General features: G+C 47.7%; 1 protein-coding gene and 1 long non-coding RNA gene across 2 annotated transcripts; both read right to left on the reverse strand.

Annotated features, from left to right (window-relative positions):
• Positions 1-774: 774 nt before the first annotated feature.
• On the reverse strand, positions 775-9,151 carry MUL1 (mitochondrial E3 ubiquitin protein ligase 1). Its single transcript, XM_025912530.2, has 4 exons — positions 8,904-9,151; positions 4,932-5,019; positions 4,404-4,524; positions 775-2,750 (listed from the first exon to the last, which is right to left on the reverse strand). Exons 1-4 carry the CDS (start codon positions 9,021-9,023, stop codon positions 2,021-2,023), a joined length of 1,059 nt encoding a protein of 352 aa, XP_025768315.1. The 5' UTR covers positions 9,024-9,151; the 3' UTR covers positions 775-2,020.
• LOC147577823 (uncharacterized) lies at positions 2,954-4,391 on the reverse strand. Its single transcript, XR_015254519.1, has 2 exons — positions 3,497-4,391; positions 2,954-3,270 (listed from the first exon to the last, which is right to left on the reverse strand). It is a non-coding gene; the product is annotated as an uncharacterized LOC147577823 (long non-coding RNA).
• Positions 9,152-21,645: the final 12,494 nt, after the last annotated feature.

Raw genomic sequence — 21,645 nt, forward strand, 5'->3', positions numbered from 1 at the left:
GGACAGGACAAAGGGGGCAGGTGCTTTCAGGACGCTCGGCCACCCCCTCACCCTGCCCGACCCCCAAGGCAGCTCCATGGAAACCCAAACTCTTCCCACCTCACCGGACAGGACTCGGTACAGGCACAAGGGTTCTCGCGTCTGCCTGTTCCTGCACAGCTGGCCCCTCCGCTAACATGGGAGCGATACCTTGTGGGATAGTCCCGCACACGGAGGAAATTAGCCAGCCCCACTGCCACAGCAGGAGGGGGCTTTGAAAACATCTTGGGAGTTTAAATGTAGAGCCAGCACGTATCAGCTGCAAGCCCCTAGCCCAGTGAACTTCCCCTCTTGGGCTAGTTCCTTGACTGTGAGAGATGCCATGAGAGCCTGCAGGTTTTGTGAGGATTAACCTGCCTTGAAATTAAAGCTTGAAAGAGCACAGAGTACAACACTCTACACATCAGTTTCCTCCCCGCTATCCTCCAGCCCCCCACGGCTGTCCCACGGTCTCGGTGCCCCTCTGGTCAGGACTTCTTCAAAGATGGCTGTCTCAGTGAGGCCAGCGCCACCTACAGGCTGGCCTCCGGAACGCCCTCCCCCAGGCCTCCGCCTCCCCAAGCTGCACACCACCTGTGGTTGGGGGAGCCCCCAACCACCTCTCTACAGAGAAAGAAGATATACACAGAGGCCTTGAGGTCCCTAGATCATCCCACCGCGGCGGGATTCCATTCCATCTCGGGCAAGCCTCAGCCTAACCATCGAACTTTTGTTGACAAAGCAACAGGCTAACACTTGGTGGTAACGTGTTTAATTTGTGCTGTCCACACTGGACGCTGCATAGAACTGGAGTCAGCCCCCTGAGAGCACCCCCACCGCCCCCACACAGAGGAGGATGGGGATGGATGTTCAGAGCCAGGGAAGGGAGAGAAGAGCTGTGTATAAGACTGTGACTCCCCGGAGGGGGTGAGAGGTTCCCCTCCTCGTCTGGCAGGTGAGGGGGTGAACGGCAATCCAGAGGGGGCGATGTGACTACACCCACGGGATGTTAACTTTCCCACGTGAGGAGGCGGGACCCTGGAAAAGGCTCTGTGCTCGGGGTGCTGGCTGGCTGCTTGTCCTCGGTGACAGCCTTGGAGGGAAGCGGAGATGGCCGGGAGGCCGGGGCTGCAGAGGCCTTACCGCTTCCTTCAGGTGGCGATGCCTTTCCAGCTGATCTCAGGCCGGGAGAGCTGGAGCCAGCCCTCGGCCCCCTCAGGTCTCGGGAGGTCCCAACCAGGGCCGGAGGAGCGCTCTGACAGCCCTGCCTTTAGATCACTGGAAGGGCCGCGGCCAAGCTGCCGTCTTCACCACCAGGGACCGCAAGATAGCGCAACTGTCCCTTCAAGTGACCGCTCTTCAGCTTGCCGAGCAGTTCCCGTCTTTTAGGTAGAAGGCAAATGCCAGACTTCACTCTCTTCCGTCCTGACACACATGTGCACACATTTACGAGGTAAGCCGGTGAGGGAAAGGGACACGAGTGACACGGCCAGCCTGGCTTCCTCCTGGGGTACAAGCAAGACTGAGAGTCTCTTCAGAGGCAGCTCCTCCAGACACACACCGCACCCAGAGCCCGACTTCTGCCTCCCTGCTGGCTGAGTCACTCAAGGCTGAAGTCCACGGGAACGAGCAATTCCCCAGAAAGGACCAGAAGACACCAGAACAGAAGAGCTAGAGGTCACTGGCTCGGGCCCTTGAGCGATGAGGTGTTGTCAGTCACACGCACACTCCTCAGGTTCCAGGAAGGAATGCAAGGCCACCACACCCAGCCAGGGTGGGGCTGGGATTCTGAGGCAGTGCTGGAAGGGTCCCCCTCAGGGTGGAAAGGCATCATCTAGTGCTAGAGGCGTGAGATCTGACTCCCCCAGTCCCCTCCCTCGGTCGTACCTAGGATAACAGCTGCCCCCATCACTGCTCTGCTAAAGGCCTCAAGACGAAAATTCCTGAGAAGGTTTGGGGGGGGGGGGGTCCCTTCACGTCTACCTGTGGGGCTTCCAGACTGTTAGCTGTTGAACAAGGGAATCACCCGGGTGATCTCCTGTCTGCAGATGGGGCACTTCTTGGGCTCCGGCAAGGCGCGGTAGCACTCGGCACAGGAACAAACGTGCCCACACTCCAGAAAGACGCAGGACTTGAAGTTGCTCAGACACACGACGCAGGCGCTCTTCAGACTCTCCCTGTCCTCAGGCTTGGCGCGGCTCAGCAGCTGGGCCTCGTGCTCCTGGAACTCCTTCTCCATCTGCCTGAGGCGCAGCCGCTCCTGCCGCTGCAGATAGTGCTTTCGGAGGACAAAGAAGAGGGCCGCGCATGTGGCAAAGCCAAAGACCAGCGTCAGGACCTTCCAGAGCCTGACGCTCGACTCCTGCCTCTGCAGCAGGCTGTCAAAGTCCTGGCTGCTTAGATAGTACTGCATGCCCTGCTTGGGGGGCTGCAGGCGGACGGAGTTGTTGTCCAGGACCAGCTCGCCGACCCCCGTGAGTGTGGCCCCAACCTTCAGCATCTCCTCGGTCTCCTGGATGCCTTTGGGCCGCTCGCCGCTGATATAGTGGCCGATGACATCAGTGAAGGACTGGATGGAGGGGTGGAACTTCTCGTACACAGTCTCCAGGCCCAGATCCTGGGAGTCCAGGGGCTTCAGCACTCGCACGGCCATGTCCACGCTGTCCTCGTGGGGTACCAGGTCAAAGGGCACCGTATTGGTCCTCTGGTGAATGATCTTTGAGCAGTCATTCCTAAGACAGCAAGAGAGCCCAAGATAAAATGAAGGACAGCAAACACTTCATGCCCAGGCAGAGACGGGATGGCCGAAATGCCAGGACAGGATAAAGTTTGAAATACCTAGAAGAATACACACAAATCGCTACTATCCGAGTGCCTCAATAGGGAAGCTCAATTTTTTAGGTTCTCGGGCAATACCAGTGGGCAATAAACACTGTCACAGGTCACTTCTGCCATTTATTTCTCTTTGCCACATTCAAACAAACATCCGATTTCTTTAAAAACATTAAAAACAGAACTACGACAAAGGTGCCCAGGTGGCTCAGTCGGCTAAGCATCTGACTTTGACTCAGGTTATGATCTCACGGCTCATGAGTTCCAGCCCTGAGTCGGGCTCTCTGCTGTCAGCACAGAGTCCGCTTGGGATCCTCTGTCGCCCCTTCTCTGCCCCTCCCCCGCTTGCATGCACTCTCTCTCTCTCTCTCTCTCTCTCACGAGATAAATAAACATTAAAATACAAACAAACAGGGGCGCCTGGGTGGCGCAGTCGGTTAAGCGTCCGACTTCAGCCAGGTCACGATCTCGCGGTCCGTGAGTTCGAGCCCCGCGTCGGGCTCTGGGCTGATGGCTCGGAGCCTGGAGCCTGTTTCCGATTCTGTGTCTCCCTCTCTCTCTGCCCCTCCCCCGTTCATGCTCTGTCTCTCTCTGTCCCAAAAATAAATAAAAACGTTGAAAAAAAAATTTAAAAAAACAAACAAACAAACAAACAAAAACTACCATATGATCCGGCAATCCCAATCCTCTGGGGTTACATCCCAAAGAACTGGAATCAGGATCTCAAAGAGGTAGCTGCACTCCCCTGTTCCCTGCAGCATTGGTCATGGGAGCCAAGACACGGAAACCTGGGTGCCCGTCAGCGGCTGAGTGGTTAAAGAAAACGTGACACGCACACAGTGGGACATCACTCGGCCACAGAAAAGACGGACACTCTGCCGTCTGTGACGACAACAGGGATGAGCCTGGAGCACGGCGTGCTGAGCGAACTGGGCCACTCAGCAGAAAGACAAACGCGTACACGACGATCTGAAAAGGTCACGCTCATAGAAACAGACAGCAGACTGTGGTCACCGGGGGCTGGGGAAGAAGAAAACAGGAGTTGTTGTACAATGGGTATAAAGTTTCAGTTATACGAGGCGAAGAAAGTCTGGAGATGTGCTGGAAGTAACAGCACTGCCTGCCACGCTCCCAAACGTGCCAGAAGGGTAGGTCTCACGTTACGCGCTCTTACCACGATAAAAAACAAAATACAGAACAAAACAACACCACACAAAAAACTAGGTCAGTTGGAAAAACGGTTGTCTGTGTGATGGCACAAAACTGTTGCAATAGATGCTGAATTCACAAACCCATGCCATAAATCGGTGGTTCTCAAACTCAGTGGGCATACCAACAGGTTCCACACCCCCCACGGTGCGAATGCTGGCTCGGGAGGTCTGGAACGCAGCCCAGGAACCTGCATTTGAACAAGATGCCTCGGGGACTCTGATGGAAGAGGTCCTCAGGCCATACGCAAGCACGCTGTCAGCATGAAGAAACTGGTCTGTGCGCGACACCAGCGTCCGAGCCGACCAACCGTGAGGGGTGGTGAGGCGAGAGGGGATGCGTACCAGAGGTGGGTGGTTCGATTCCACACCATCTTGTGCTCCTGCAGGGTCAGCCGCTGAATCACTCCCTTGCAATTCTCCACGAACTGGCTGTTAAGCGTTTCTTTAACCGATCGGACAGCTCCTAAACGGAAACAAATTATTCGCCTTCTGAAGAATTCTTCCGCCCTCTCCTTTTACGGTGATTTACATTTTGTCTGGTTTGAGCTTAATTAATCAAAATGATGAAAATGATTATCACGGCAGGTTATGTTTTGCGGGCGCTCTGCTAAGCACTTTACAAGGATCCCTCATTTCAGCTTTACGACAGCCCTGTAAGGGAGGAATTCCTTTACAGATGGGGCAAGGGAGGTTCAGAAAGGTTCGGTGGTTGCCCCCAGGATCACACAGCAAAAACCCAGGTCTTTCTGACCCTGAAGCCCAAGTTCTGGACCACTGCCCCAAGGCTACAAAAGGCCCTCGATGTCAGCCAAGATTTTTATCAAACTTTTAGAAGAGGAAGTTTTTAATTTTACCAATAAATAAACATACCTTCAATAACTGCATAAGGCACACATTTTCCTGGAGCTTCTGAAAGAATGCTCTTCAAGTCTTCACCCAAGTGGATTCTTTTCGCTCCCTAAATGCAAACAACATATTACGCTGACTGATGAGTACTGCGCGTTCTATCAAACCTAAAGGCCAAACAAGAAAATGACTGTTTGCTTGTCTCACGTCGGGAGAATGAGGAAATCAGGCAGGAAGGAGAGTGTGGAGAACCACGTCCCCAAGCTGTGTCCCGGAAGTTGTACCACATAACCAGGCGTGTACCATCTAGAGACCAGGGTGCCGTGCACATTCTTTCTCCTGTTATTGGAAACATACCCTCCTTTGCGTTTTAACTTCTTTTGGTGAAAACAGCAAAGGTACTTATCAGTTTTCATACCATAGACTGACCATGATTTAATCTCTTCCTGACGACACCGAACTGCGCATCCAAAGGCCTTACGTGTAAAGCACCTAAACGGGTGCCAGACGCGTGGCAGTGGCCCAGGCAGCGGGGTCTCTGAGCATGTCTCCATCCGTGCTCCCCATCACGCATGGCAGGAAAGGGATGCCTTCACTTTGCAGGGTGAGGCTCTGTTTGCTGGCGCTATTCTCCCGCTTTCCCATTCGCCGTCCTACCCCTGGACAAGCAGGCGAGCACGGTGACCACCGCTGCCACCTCCCTACTCCTGCCACCCCTCCCTCCATTCAGCCTCCGACCTACCGCGCGTGGGGACCCACCACGCCTGGCGCCCGCTGCATCACAAACAAGACAAAATTAATAAAATCAATGACCGTGTCCTGAGCATCCATGCGCCAGGCACTGTGCTGGGCGCTGGGCATTCAGGGATGAAGGACACTCCCTACTTGCGGCATATCGCCGTCAACAAATCTGAAGATGCCAGGCAAGTAAAGCCTCTGGGAGTGAGGGGGGACTTGGCACCCTGAGGTCACTGTGAGGTGAGGCTAGTGCTATACAGTAAACGACAGGAGCCACGTCAATACAAACTTATTAACCACCTATCCTGTGAGGATAATGCAAATAGCAGCCTAGCAACTCACGCTTACAGTCTATTGACTTGTTATCTGTCTCCCTCCCCCGGACTATTCAACTGTGGGAGATGATGGGACCTTGCTTGTCTTGTTCACTGCTGTCCCCCCCCCCCCAGTGGCGAGAACAGTGCTTGACCCATAGCAGGCGCCCAATAGGTGTCTGATGAATACATTAGAGAATAACCACTCAGACCCACTACAGTTGACCCTTGAACAATGCAGGGGTTAGCAGTACCGACGCCCCCCCACACTTGAAAATCTGTATATAATTTAACTATTCATAGCCTACTTTGATGAGAAGCCTTACTGATAACATAAGCAATCAACCAATACATATTTTGTATACGTGTTTTACACTCTATTCCTGTACTAAAGCAAGCTAGAGGGAAAAAAAAAGTATTTTTTTTAAAAATCGTTAAGAGAAAATACATTTGCCGTCCTGTATTTATCAGAAAAAACCTGCGGATAAGTGGACCCAGACAGTTCAAACCCATGTTGTTCCAAGGTCAGCTGTATACACCAGGCACTAAGCTAGACACTTTAAGTGCGTAAGTTCATGTGATGCTCCTACCATCCCTATACAGTAGACATTATTATCCCCAACTACAGACAAGGAAACGGAGGCTCAGAGAGGTGAAGTGATTTGCTTGAAGTCACACAACTGGGAAAGTATCCACCACAGAATGGCCAGTTCGACTTTTTTTTATTTTTTTGTTAACGTTTATTTATTTTTGAGAAGAGAGAGACCGAGCGTGAGTGGGGGAGGAGAGAGAAAGAGGGAGACACAGAATCCGAAGCCGGCTCCAGGCCCTGAGCTGTCAGCACAGAGCCCGATGCGGGGCTGGAACTCACGGACCGCGAGATCATGACCTGAACCGAAGTCGGATGCTTAACCCACTGAGCCACCCGGGCGCCCCTAGCATTTTTTTTAAAGATGAGTGGGAATAGGGTCAGAAAGACCTGGGGTTTAATCAAGCTCCAGTGTATCTACTATGACTTTGTGAGCAACCTAATTTACCTGAGTGTCCCTTTCCAAAACTTTCAAAAAACTGGAGAGAAAATGGGGCGCCTGGATGGCTCCACCGGTTAAGCGCCCGACTTCAGCTCAGGTCATGGTCTCACAGCTCGTGAGTTCGAGCCCCGCATCAGGCTCTGTGCTGACAGCTCAGAGCCTGGGGCCTGCTTCAGACTCTGTTTCTATCTCTCTGCCCCTCCGTCTCCCTCTCTCTCTCTCAAAATATAAGTAAACATTAAAAGACTTTTTAAAAACCTGGGGAGAAAAATCTCACCGGAGTTTTAGGTGTACTAAATGAAGCTTAAGGTGTAGGAGAGCCTAGCCCAGGGACGGGCACATAGCAGGCATGCAGTATGTATTCCCATCGCCATGAGAGATCCACAAGGATAAGACTCAAACCTACTCTGGAAGTTTTGCAGTATGATCAAGAGAACAGACTCTAAAATGTTAGGAATCCCGACTCTTTCCAGGAAGGGGCTTTTTCATCCTCATTTGGGAACTAACTGGCAAGACTTTTCGAAAACGGATCCTGGAGAGTTCACGGTTTCAAAGCTCCCACATTCAGCCAGCCTGATGCCAACCTGATTTCTGACTTTGAGAGGCAGCAAGTGAAGTTATCAGTTACACTCCTAGCCAATCACTTCAGGAGTGACTTATTTATAATCAGAAAAACAACTGGGCAGCTGGAATCTCACGAGGAGGCCATATGCACCACAAATCCAACTGCGTGGTAACCCAGTTCATTTCAGATGGATTCCAACACTCCCCTCGATAGCAGGGATTCCACTGAAAACGATATGATGATAATGAGCTGAGTCTGGTTTAGGAAGCCTTCTTCAGATAAATGTCAAGTTAAGCCCTAACTGCGATATTGGGACATTTCAGCCAAAAGGAATCGACAAACATCTACTGAGCATCTATCACTCGTCAAGCACGGAGTTAGAACCTAGAAGGAAAGAAAGACAAAGCACAAATGAGACCCTGCCTCCGACCTAAAGAGGTCCATCTCTCATGGGCCAGACATTCACAATAAAGCAATGTGGTCAATCAGAAAAAAAAAAAAAAAAAATCCCACACTTGGAATCAAAAGACCTCACGTTAAGTTCCAACCAGACCAGCTGTAAGACCTTTCCTCTGACTCTCAATTTCCTGCTTTGCAATCTGGAGGGAACTGTCATTTTCTCTACCTCAAAAAATTATCGTGAAGAAAAAAAAAAAAAAAAAAAAAAGATGAGAAGGTGCTAAGCTGTAAAGGGCAGCCCAAGGAAGAGTTATTTTTAAAATAACTAAAATATTAAAAAGGAAGAGTCTGTAGATGCAAGGAACTGAGTAGTTACATAAATGGGCAAAGTCTAGGGTTTCTGCACTTGCTATCGCCTCCATCTGAATTGTTCTTCCCCTAGACACCTGCACGGTCTCCCTCACCTCCTCCTGGGCTCTGCTAAATGTCACCTTATTTAAAATAGCAAACCTCCCTTTCTCCAGCACTGCATTTCCTCTCTTCACCACATTATTTTGTAGTATTTTTCTCCCCATCTGTCATGCCATCTGATGTACTTGTTACTGTCTGTCTGCTTGTACCAGAAGGCGATCTCCGTGAGGGTAGGGACTTTGGTCCCCGAGGGCCTGGAGCAGAGTCGGTGGTCAACAAATAGTTGTCGAATAAAGTCATGAAATCGAGATTCCGAGTAATGAGAGGGGCTTCGGAGGAAAGGGGGCAGTGAAACGGTTATTACGAAACCCGAATTCCGGTCCTAGCCCTTCCAGGGACTGGCGGAGCGACACCTGTCAGGGCCGGTTTCCCCTCTGGCCAAGTTTCCGACGCTGGAGCGGCCCAAGGCGAACCGTGGGCTCACCAGGACCGGGGGCAGGGGTGACCCGGCTGAGGCCAGGCTGGCTCCAGCACTGACCTTGAGCTCTTGGGCGACCTGGGCCTTCTGCCGGTACACGGAGTACAGGACGGCGGTGACGACAGAGCTGGCGCCCAGGAGGATGAACTGGCCCAGCGAGGGCCGCCCTCCGCTCTCCATGGCCGCGTGCCGGTGGCGACGCCGAGGTCAGGCCGCGCGCCCCCGGAGCTCCGCCGCCCTCCACCGGGACCGCGCCCCCGCACCGCCCTTCGCGAGACCGGCTCTCGGTCCCCAGGCGATGACGCGCGGCGCCGGCACCGGAAGTGGGCGGGGCCAAGCAGACCGGAAGGCGGCGTCGCCGGGGTGATCGTCCGGCTGCGGCGGCCTGCACGGCAGCCTGCACGGCGGCGGGGTCTACTTCGCGGAGGGGAGGAGCGGGATGGTTTGGGGGAGCTCGGCGACGGCTTGTCGCTCCTGACCCTTCTTCCGCTTGGACGCGCGGCGCACCGGCCACAGTTGACGTGCTCGCGGCGCCCTGGTCTCGATCCCTCTGGTTTCCTGGGCTTACTGGGTTGTTTGATGGGTTCTTGGATGGCTCCAGTCAGTAGATTGAGAAGAAAGAAGAGGACGAGTGTTAGCAGGCACTTAGGAGTATTGCACATTTAAGCTTATGGCAAACCTTGAGCCTTGGATTTTATTCTTCCACTTTACAGACGCGAAAACTGAGGCCGGGGAAGTTAGGGAATATGCACAAAGTCACACTGCTAATGAGTGCTAGAGAGGAATTCATCACACTCCAGAGCCCTTAACCTCCAAGAGGGCAGATTATACCACCAAAGTAGCCCTTTAATCTGGCATCACTCCTACAACAACATATTTGTTAACTAATAGTTACAGCTATTTTGTTGAGTGCCTGTTATGTGTCGGGTACTGTGACAGAAGTATTACGGACATGCCATTTAATCCTCACAAGACGACTATAGAACAGCTTCCAGACTATCTTCTGACCTCTTTAGTGATCTCTTAACTAAAATAATCAGAAGAGGGGCGCCTGGGTGGCGCAGTCGGTTAAGCGTCCGACTTCAGCCAGGTCACGATCTCGCGGTCCAGTGAGTTCGAGCCCCGCGTCGGGCTCTGGGCTGATGGCTCAGAGCCTGGAGCCTGTTTCCGATTCTGTGTCTCCCTCTCTCTCTGCCCCTCCCCCGTTCATGCTCTGTCTCTCTCTGTCCCAAAAATAAATAAACGTTGAAAAAAAAAATTTAAAAAAAAATAAAATAATCAGAAGATACACAAAATCTTACCCAAAACATCCGTGTGTTCATCAAGCTAGCTCCTACAGGTTATGCTTTAAATTCTTGAAAATGTAGGAAGGTACCCACGGGTCAAAATTAATATGTAAAATGCATCTAAAATCTGTAAATTTCGCCACAAAAATAAAACCTCTTTACTAAAGAAATTGGCTATCCACGACATTTTCGACCACATTCCTTAATTATCCTTGGAGTCAACCAAGAATTACTTGGAGTCTAACCAAGAACATGGGGTTAGAATCTCCAGATTGTTAACATCCCCAGATACTTTTGATGATTTTCAATCCAAGAGGTGATCGTGAATTTGTCACATGCATGTACACTTAAAATGAAGTCTAACTTTAATTTTTTTAATGGAACTTGCCCAAAAGTTAATAACACATTGTGTTGGCAAAGGTGCAGGGACAGAGGCTGTCATATATTGCTGATGGGTGTGAAACTGCACATTCCTTATAATTAACAATTAGGCAATGATGATCAAGAGTAAAAGTGCCCACACCCATTGGCCTAGAAATTCCACCTCCAGAAATTCTCCCTACATAAATTCTTACACATCTGAACATGACAAATATACACGATTATTCATTGCAGCATTGTTTTTAATAAGAATAAAAACAATGTCAACATTATCAATAGTTAATTGGTTAAGTAAGTTTTAAAAATAGGTGTATACGGGGGGGCACCTGGGTGGCTCAGTCAGCGGAGTGTCCGACTTCGACTCAGGTCATGATCTCACAGCTTGTGAGTTCGAGCCCCGCGTCAGGCTCTGTGCTGACAGCTCAGAGCCTGGAGCCTGCTTCGGATTCTGTCCCACCCTCTCTCATTCTGCACCTGCCCCGCTCATGCTCTGTCTCTGTCTCTCTAAAAAATAAACATTAAAAAAATTTTTTTAAGTAGGTGTATATGAGCATAGTAATGTGAAAACGCAAAGTGCAAACCTGTTTAAGTATGATCCCATTTATTTCAAAAAGGAGGGAGGGAGCGCCCGGGTGACTCAGTCAGTTAAGCATCCTACTCTTCATCTCAGCTCGGTCATGATCTCACAGTTTGTGGGTTCAAGCCCCATGTTGGGCTCTGCACTGATAGCATGAAGCCTGCTTAGGATTCTCTCTCTCTCTGTTCCTCCCCCACTCGCGCACGTGCTCTCTCTCTCTCTCAAATAAACTTTTTTAAAAAGGAGGGGGAAATATATATGTTTACATATATCTAGAAACATTCATAAAAAGCTGATGATATTGGTTGTTTACATAGAAAGGAATCTGGTGGCTAGAGAAAAGGGTGACTTTTGACTCTTTTGTACCTTTTGAGCATGAACGTATGGCATGTTTTGAACTAATAAAACTTGATTTTAAAAAGAACAAGAAGAACACGCCGCTCCACAACCCATGATTATGAGAGCCTCCTGCATCCGAGGCTCTGGCTGGGCACTAGAAGATACAACCGTATATACCCAGGCTCTGCCCTCTGGCAGTGTAGGGTCTTGGGGAGAAGCAGAAATGGACAGTTATCTGCTATCCGGGCCCAATGGAATTAGGGCAAGCAAAACTCCGCCCGCATAGGGAGGTGCAGCTTCCTCTCCTCACTAGGGAAGGAATTTGAGTTCTGTAAACATGACGGAGGGTGGAGTGGGGAGGTGGGAGTAGGAAAGCCTTCATGCAGAGGAAGGAAAATAAGCAAAAAGTGCAAAGCTACCAAGAGCTGGCTGGGACAGCCCGAGCCCAGGACACGTGATGACAGAGAACGGGGAGCAAGTAATTAAAAAGGAAGGTGGCAGTCAGGTCCTGTAAGCTCCTAAATGTCAAAACAAAAATTTCAACTTCTTCATTTGGGAGATGCAATCTAGTAAAGCTGGCTGAGAACCAGCAGCACATGATCTAATCTGGTTTTGGGTTTTTTTTTCTTTTTCATCATCAAAATCCCTATACCCTTAGCACACAGCAGGGGGAAGAACAAAAAAGGGAATGTAAAAACGCAAACAGGTGTGGCGCCTCCACTAAAGGGTCCTTGTTTATGGGTTCTGATTATTTGCTTTATTCTACAGACCCTTTCATGGGTTCCTTGGGAGCTTGTTAAAAGACCATCAGTCTTAAATGAAACAGTTTGATCTTAACCAACCCTGCCATTTCTTTGCCAAAGGCTAAAATCCTTCATTAGCCATGCTGAGCACAGTCCTATTGGGCCATTTTGAAATGTGCATGATGTGGATCTTGTTAGGAACGATTGAGAGATGGGCAGTTTCGGCTGCAGCCAGATGTCCCTAGGGAGCCATTCCCAGCTCAGAATGGCTGTCCTCATTGAATCACGACGTAAAGATGAGCCTCTGATTTCAAGAGAGTGAGTTAAGTTCATAACGCACCAGGCGGAGACTCTGGGAGGTGGGAGTTGGGGGGCAAACCTGAGAGAGATGGGTTACCAAGGACACTGCCACCACTGGAAACAGTGAGCACCAGACTTCTGTCATTGATTTCCTCTTAGAGGAGCAACAGTTCTCTGTGAGCCTCTTAGGCTGTCCGTCCAGTGAGGCATTTAGCAGAGTCCAGGCACCAAATAAAAGGAAAACTGGCATATTAGCCGCTGCACTGATGTTACCAGACAGGTGCCACAGGAGACAGGAAATAGAAAAGATTCACATCCCATTGTCATTCAGTCTCCTTACAGAACTTTCCATGGGGAGAGCCACGAACATCATAAGTATTAGGAATTATATAATGTATTTAGCATATTTTTAATGAGCATTTTCCGCATGTATGTACTCTCCCAGATACGGTGGGTCACGAGGATAATGTACAGGGCATGCCCCCTAACCTCTCGCAGAGTACAGGAGACTTTTTCTTCTTTTCACGATGATTGAAACTACACCTGTTGGGGTAAATAATCTGAGATGACTTCCTAAGATAGAACATACCAAAGAACAGTTATATAAAAAACAAATATAGAAATCAATCACTTAGGGGCACCTGGGTGGCTCAGTCAGTTGAGCGTTGACTCTTGGTTTTAGCTCAGGTCATGATCTCAGAGTTCATGGGTTCGAGCCCGGCATCGGGCTCTGTGCTGACAGCACGCAACCTGCTTGAGATTCTCCCTCTTCCTCTGCCCTCTTCGCTCACTCTCTTTTTCTGTCTCAAAAATAAATAAATAAATAATCTTTAAAAGGCAATCAATCAATAACAAAAATCAGCTAAAGGAAGCAAGAAACGACCTGTTACTAGGCCCCTAGAATGAGTTAATCGTTACAAGTGGACACCATCCTTGACTGTGAGCTTCCCAACAGCCATGGCAAAAAGGAAATATGTTGATCTAGTAGAAAGCATGGGGCAGCAATCCCTATCAAAATAACACCAGCATTCTTTGCAGAGCTAGGACAAACAATCCTAAAATTTCTATGGAACCAGACAAGACCCTGAGTAGCTAAAGCAATCTTGAAAAAGAAAACCAAATACTGGAGGCATCAAAATCCCGGACTTCAAGCTATACTACAAAGCTGTAATCATCAAGACAGTATGGTACTGGCACAAGAACAGACACTCAGACCAATGGAACATAATAGAGAACCCAGAAATGGACCCACAAACGTATGGCCAACTAATCTTTGACAAAGCAGGAAAGAATATCCAATGGAATAAAGACAGTCTCTTCAGCAAGTGGTGCTGGGAAAACTGGACAGCGACATGCAGAAGAATGAACCTGGACCACTTTGTTGCACCAGACACAAAAATAAACTCAAAATGGATGAAAGACCTAAACGTAAGACAGGAAGGCATCAAAATCCTCGAGGAGAAAGCAGGCAAAAACGTCTTTGATCTTGGCCGCAGCAACTTCTTACTCAACATGACTCTGGAGGCAAGGGAAACAAAAGCAAAAATGAACTACTGGGACCTCATCAAAATAAAAAGCTTCTGCACAGCGAAGGAAACAATCAGCAAAACTAAAAGGCAACCGACAGAATGGGAGAAGATATTTGCAAACGACATATCAGATAAAGGGTTAGTATCCAAAATCTATAAAGAACTTATCAAACTCAACACCCAAAAAAACAAATAATCCAGTGAAGAAATGGGCAAAAGACATGAATAGACACTTCTCCAAAGAAAACATCCAGATGGCCAATCGACACATGAAAAAATGCTCAACATCACCCATCATCAGGGAAATACGAATCAAAACCACAATGAGATACCACCTCACACCTGTCAGAAGGGCTAACATTAACAACTTAAGCAACAACAGATGTTGGCGAGGATATGGAGAAAGAGGATCTCTTTTGCACTGCTGGTAGGAATGCAAATTGGTGCAACCACTCTGGAAAACAATATGGAGGTTCCTCAAAAAATTAAAAATAGAACTACCCTACGACCCAGCAATTGCACTACTAGGTGTTTATCCAAGGGATACAGGTATGCTGTTTCCAAGGGGCACATGCACCCCAATGTTTACAGCAACACTATCGACAATAGCCAAAGTATGGAAAGAGCCCAAATGTCCATCGATGGATGAATGGATAAAGAAGATGTGCTGTGTGTGTGCGTGTGTGTGTGTGTGTGTGTGTGTGTGTGTGTGTATTATATATACACTGTGGAGTATTACTCAGCAATCAAAAAGAATGAAATCTTGCCATTTGCAACTACATGGATGGGACTAGAGGGTATTATGCTAAGCGAAATTAGTCAGAGAAAGACAATATCATATGACTTCACTTATATGAGGAATTTAAGATACAAAACAGATGAACACAAGGGAAGGGAAGCAAAAAGTATATAAAAACAGGGAGGGGGGACAAAACGTAAGAGACTCTTGAATATGGAGAACAAACTGAGGGTTACTGGAGGGGTTGTGAGAGGCGGGATGGGCTAAATGGGTAAGGGGCATTAAGCAATCTACTCCTGAAATCATTGTTGTACTATATGCTAACTAACTTGGATGTAAGTTAAAAAATTAATTAATAAGTTTTTAAAAAGAAAAGAATCATAACAAACAAGCCTTGCTAAATTTCCCCCAGTTAACTACACTTACCTCATATCCTTTGTCCTATCACACTTCTCCACAACTGCCCATCCTTCATCAAACCTAGCGCAAAAATGCTCAGGTTTAAACATTTCTTCAGGTTAAAAATAGAACTACCCTACAATCCAGCAATTACAATACTAGGTATTTACCCAAAGACCACAAAAATCCTAACTCAAAGGGATACAGACACCCCAATGTTTATAGCAGCATTATCTACAATAGCCAAACTATGGAACTAGCCTGTGTCCATCAACTGATGAATGGATAAAGACAGAAGATATAGTGTGTGTATACACGTACATATATATACATATATGTACACACACATATATACATACATGTGTGTATATATATATATATACACACACGATGGAATATTACTCAGCCATAAATAAAGAATGAAATCTTGCCATTCGCAACAAAATGGATGGAGCTAGAGAGTATTTTGCTAAGTAGGTCAGAAGTCAGCAGAGGAAGAGAAATACCGTATGATTTCACTCGTATGTGGAATTTAAAAAACAAAACAAATAAGCATGGGCGGGGGAGAGGCGGGCAAACCAAGAAACAGACTCTTAACTATAGAGAACAAACTGATGGTTACCAGAGGGGTGGGGAGGGGGGGGAATGAATAAACTGGTGATGGGGATTAAGGAGGGTATTTGTTGCAATGAGGACCAGGTATTGTATGGAAGTGTTGAATCACTAGATGGTATAGCTGAAACTAATATTACACTGTATGTTAACTAATGAATTTAAGTAAAAACTTGAAATATAAAAAGGAAAAAGGAAAGAAAACATGGGCAAGCGTCTGAAAGATCAATTCAAGGCAGTTCGTGAAAAGTCTGATGAAGAGGGAGGGACCAAGTTGTCTGGAGGTCAGCAAGATGGTTCGCAGTCCATTTCTGAGGATGCTGCCATCAGAAGCTCATGGAAGGATGTAGGTTTCGAGGATTTCCCAAAAGAGGTTGCACCCACAGTAGGGGGTGGGAGGGGTAGTGGACGCCCAATGGGTTTCCTTTCTCTCAGTTTCCTTTGGGCCAGGGCACCTACTCACCATTGACTGACCAAAGGTTCCAGCACAAAGATGGGAGATCTTCTGGAAAGCAAAATGGCCTGTGAGGATAGAGTGCTTAGGGCTTGGCCTCACCAGCACCGCAAATCACAGGAGAAGTATCAGTCTCTAGATGGGGACTGATCTGTCACAACTTCACTTTGAAACTCCTCAACATACTATGTTATGAACTGTAATTTTCTTTTTTTAAACAGCTTTATTGACATACAATAAACTTAGTTTTGACATCTGTACAGACCCATGAAACCCTTACCACAATTAAGAGAGTAAACATATCCATCACCCCAGAAAGTTTCCTAATATCTCTTGGCGATCCCTCTCTTCTGCCCCACCACTGCTTCATCCCCAGGAAACCACTGATCTGCTTTGTGTCACTATAAATTAGTTTGTGTTTTCTGAAATCTTATATAAATGGACTCATGCAGCATATACTCTCCCTTCTCTGGCTTCCTACACTCAGAATCATTATTTTGAGGTTCAACAATGTTGTTGCACATATTAATAATAGTTCATCCTTTTCTTCTTGCCGGATAGTATTCCATTATGTAGATACACCACAATTTGTTTATCCGTTGACCTGTTGATAACATTTGGGCTGTCTCTAGTTTTCAACTATTACAAATAAGGTTGCTTTGAACATTCACGCTCAAGCATTTGTATGGACATAAGCTTTCACCGCTCTGGGACTGGGATGTCAGGTCATATGGTAAATAAACATGCAACTGTTTAAGAAACTTCGAAACACTTGTTCGAAACACTATGTTCCCACCAGCGGTGTATGTGAGTTCCAGATCTTCCACACCCTCACCAACATTTGGAACGATCAGCCTTTTGATTGTAAACATTCTAATAGGTGTGTAATACATTTCATCATGGTTATAATTTGTATTTCTCTAATGACTAATAATGTTGAAGATTTTTATGTGTTTATATGCCACGTGTCTATATTCGTGGGTGAAGTGTCTGCTCAAATCTTCCTCCCATTTCTTTTTTTGGTTGGGCTGTATGGCTTTCTTTCTTTTTAATGTTTTCTTTTTAATTTATTTTTGAGAGAGAAAGAGAGGGAGCGTGCACAGGAGCGAGCAGGGTAGGGCTAGAGAGGCAGAGAGAGAGACACACACAGGATCTGAAGCGGGCTCTGCACTGACAGCACAGAGCCTGACGTGGGGCTCGAACCCATGATCTGTGAGATCGTGACCTGAGCTGAAGTCAGACGCCCAACCAACTGAGCCACCCAGGCACCCCTGTTGGGCTGTATTACTTTCTAATTATTGAGAGTTCTTTATATATTTTGGATATAAGTCCTTTATCAAATATGTGATTTGTAAATATTTTCTTTAAAAAAATGATTTTAAGTAATCTCTACACCCATCGTGGGGCTCAAACTCACAACCCTGAGATCAAGAGTCACATGGACTGAGCCAACCAGGTGCCCCATAAATATTTTCTTCAATATCATGTCTTGACTTATTCTCTTAAATTGTCTTTTGGGGAGCAGTAGCAGCTGACTTTTATGAAGTCCAATGTATCAATTTTTTTTCTTCTACGGACCATGTTTTCTGTGTCGCATCTAAGAAATCTTTACCTAACCTAAGATCACAAAGATTTTCTCCTGGCTTCTCCCCAGAGTTTTATAGTTTTCAGGTTTACATGTAGGCCTACAATTTATTCTGCATATATGATGCTCCAGGCGCTGGGCTTTCTGTGTGCTGTCTCATGCTAGTAAAGTGGTTATATACCATCTTCCTCCCCATTTTCAGATGAGGACACTGAGGCTCAGGGAGGTGATGTGGCAGGGTTTATCCAACTTCATCGTTCTCCAGATCTACGTGCTTAAGCACTAAACTATACCGGCTTTCACTTCATTCATATCGTTGGCCCTGAAAACAACTTAGTGATTGGTCGGTCATGTCCGACCCTGAATCCCACAAGTTACTCCCACTCAAAGATTTAGTCAATGACAGCCCATTTGGGGAAATCGTCTAGGAACCAGGACTCCTGAGCGCTAATCCTGACTCAGGTTGGTTTTATTACTCCGGAAAAAGATGGAAATTATTTGTGAAACGATATCCAAACGTCCTTCGACCTCCACATTCCATGATTTTCCAGCATTTTCCCAGGAACAGGTGCAGTCAGTGCTGCAGTGGATACTTTTAGCCACAAGGAGGCGCGAGGAGCACAAGAAGCAGTAGGTGAAAAGCTCGAGAATGAAAGGAACTGGGATGTAGGGAGGGGAGAAAAGGAAAAGGGAGGATCTGGAGATTTAAGGGGAGCACTCAGGCTAACTGTGGCCCCACGCTGGGCTGTATCCAGGCGCTCGACTATGCCTCAGTCTTGTTATTTCCCAGCAGGTCCTGTGACCCTCACCTGTTGTTACTTTCACCCCCAGCCTCACCTGGGAAGTTCAGGAGCCGCCTCAGTTGTTAATGGCACCCCTTGCCCAGTTGGAAGGACCAGCACCTGGGTATTGGAAAAGGAGGATTAGGCAAGCTTGAGCCCTAGGCTCTGCCATTTACCAGCAGGGCAAGTCCCAGCCCCTTCCTGAACCTGCTTCTCATCTGTAAAATGGGAACCCAGAAGTAGATGATCCCCCAGATTTTCTTCCAGCTGGGATTCTATTCGAGCTACTTAAAAATTCGAGAAAGAAACATTCTCCTCCCCAGGACAAACCATTTCCCCATTCTGAGCCTGTGTTTTCTTAGCCAGAAAGGCAGGTAACTGCTGTCAGCCCACATAAGCAGATGTGTGGGAAACTGCTACGGACAGGTTAGGAATCATTCTCCTTTTAATTACTGTTTGTGTTCTTGGCTTGCCAAATGCAGTCAAGGAGTTCATAAATTTGAACAATTCTAGTTTTGTTAACTAGTTGAATCTGTTTGTCATCATTTGCTAGGTTACTGTTGTCGTTTCTTTTTTTAATATTGATTTTGAGAGAGAGAGAATGTGTGCGCAAGTGAGGGAGGGGCAAGAGAGAGAAGGAGAGAGGGAGAATCCCAAGCAGGCTCCTCGCTGACAGCGCAAAGCCCCACATGGGGCTCAATCTCAGGAACCACAGGATCGTGACCCGAGTGGAAATCAAGAGTCGGACGCTCAACCAACTGAGCCACCCAAGTGCCCAAGCAGTTTCTGGGGGGGAAGATTTGCTGTGGTCACAAGATAAACGGTTTACATTAAAAGTTTAATAAGAAAATCAAATGTGGCCAAATGGCAAATGAGTAACACACAGATACAGATGATACAGAGGCCCAGAGGAGGAAAACATTGCCGTAGGGTTTCTACGGTTAGGCAGTAACAATAGCAGTGACATTCACTGAATACCTACTATGCGCCAGGCACTCAGCTAAGCAGTGTGCACACAGAGTCATCCACCTTGGATTCAAAGGGGGACTTTGGGGGCCGCCTACCATACCTGCAGTTATGTATGTGCATGTATAGGGGGCCCCTGGGTGGCTCAGTCGGTTAAGCATCCAACTTCAGCTCAGGTCATAATCTCATGGTTCGTGAGTTCGACCCCCGTGTTGGGCTCTGTGCTGACAGCTCAGAGCCCGGAGCCTGCTTCAGATTCTGTGTCTCCCTCTCTCTGCCCCTCCCCTGCTCATGCTCTGTCTCTCTTTTTCTCTCAAAAACTGAATAAACGTTTAAATTTTTTTTTATTGTATACATACATGTATAATGACTCATTTAAGGTCCGTCTCTCCTGCTAAATTTTAAGCTGAATGAGCCCAGAAGCTGTAGCTGTCTTGTTACCTGCTGCATTCTCAGCATCTAGCCCAGGAACTGGTATTTAGTAGGTGTTCAATAAATACTTGTTGAATAAATAAAAGAATGAGCAAACCCATTCCAAGCTCACTCCCAGTAGAAAAAGTCCTTCTATACTGACTCAGAGAGGGTCATCCAGCCTTTACTTGAATAATTCCTTTGGTGGAGAACTCACTACCTCACGGCAGTCTATTGGCAGCCATCTGTGTCTCTGGCACCTTCCCCTTCTTGGCCCTGGTTCTGCCATCCCGAAGCTGTGACCATCCTGAGGAAGAGGCTGAACATTGAGCTCCTCTGCACACCTCGGAAACTTCCTTTGAGTTCTGCCACCCCTGAGCACACCTAACTCTAACGGAGGGAAGCAGAGTAACATTACGGTGGCTAAAAAGAGTACAAGATGGGAGGAAGTTGCCTATGTGTGAAGCAGAAGGGACAGACCCTGAAGAGGAAACAGATCATAAGCACCGGAGGGGAAGAGATAAATGTAGGACCCTCTGTGGAACCACGTGTTGCAAGAGGAGGACCTTGGCTTTGGCCCCAGCCAATCACGGTGGCCCTGGTCCCCTCGCCAGGGATTAGCTTAGGAAGGAGCACATGACCCAGTCCTAGCCAATGAGCTGGGAGAGAAGGTCTGTTGAGGGGCCTCAGAAGAGTTGCTCTTAAGAAGCACAAGCTGAAAGAGCTGGTCCCTTTTCTGCCTCTGACGGGCGGATGTGGGTGTGATGCACCTGTTGAAGCCCTCTTGCTGCCACAAAGACCAATATGTGGAGCAGGGAAAAATCCAAGAAAATCATAGAGAAGCAGAGCCGGAACTTTGATCAAACTGTGCCTGAAGGTGTTCCATCCCTGAATTTCTTGTCAATGGGATAATAAAGCTTATTGTGTAATCCCAGTGAATTGGCCATTGGTAAGTACTACCACCAAGAGCATCCTAACAGATACACAGATTAAAAAAAAAAAAAAAACAACTACAGGAATGAGGGCGTTTTCAGGGACAAGTGCAGAAGCTCAACTCTAACATGTTTTCACAAAAAATAGAATGCATTGGGTCAAATAACTGAAATGTTCAGGGTTGGTTGGATCCAGGACTCAAGTCATGTCATCAGGACTCACCTTTCTCTCTTTCCTCTGTTCCATTCTTTTTGTTTTTAATTTTTTTAAACATTTATTCATTTTTGGAAGACAGAGAGAGACGGAGTGCAAACAGGGGAGGGCTAGAGAGAGAGGGAGACACAGAATCCGAAGCAGGTTCCAGGCTCCGAGCTGTCAGCACAGAGCCCGACGCGGGGCTCGAACTCACGGACCGCGAGATCATGACCTGAGCTGAAGCCGGCCGCTTAACCGACTGAGCCACCCAGGCACCCCTCTTCTGTTCTATTCTTAGACAGTCATTCCCCAGGTCGTAAAATGGTCACTCATTGCCCCAGACCCACATCCTCACAGCTTTGCAGTCCCAGTGGAAGAGGACTTCTCTTTCCTAGTGGTTTCAACAAAGGTCCAGGGATTCAAGTCCCGTGGACTTCCCTGGGTCACACATCCATCCATGAGCTAATCACTGAGGTCAGGGAAGAAGGAATGCCGTAGCCACTCTTAGATGTGTTGTGGCGTGAGGACTGGCCAGAGATCAGAGTGCTGTTCAGTTCCATCCAAGAAATAT

This window comes from Puma concolor, chromosome C1 (genome assembly GCF_028749965.1).
Source record: "Puma concolor isolate L17-30 chromosome C1, mPumCon1.1.hap2, whole genome shotgun sequence".
Lineage (NCBI taxonomy): Eukaryota > Metazoa > Chordata > Mammalia > Carnivora > Felidae > Puma > Puma concolor.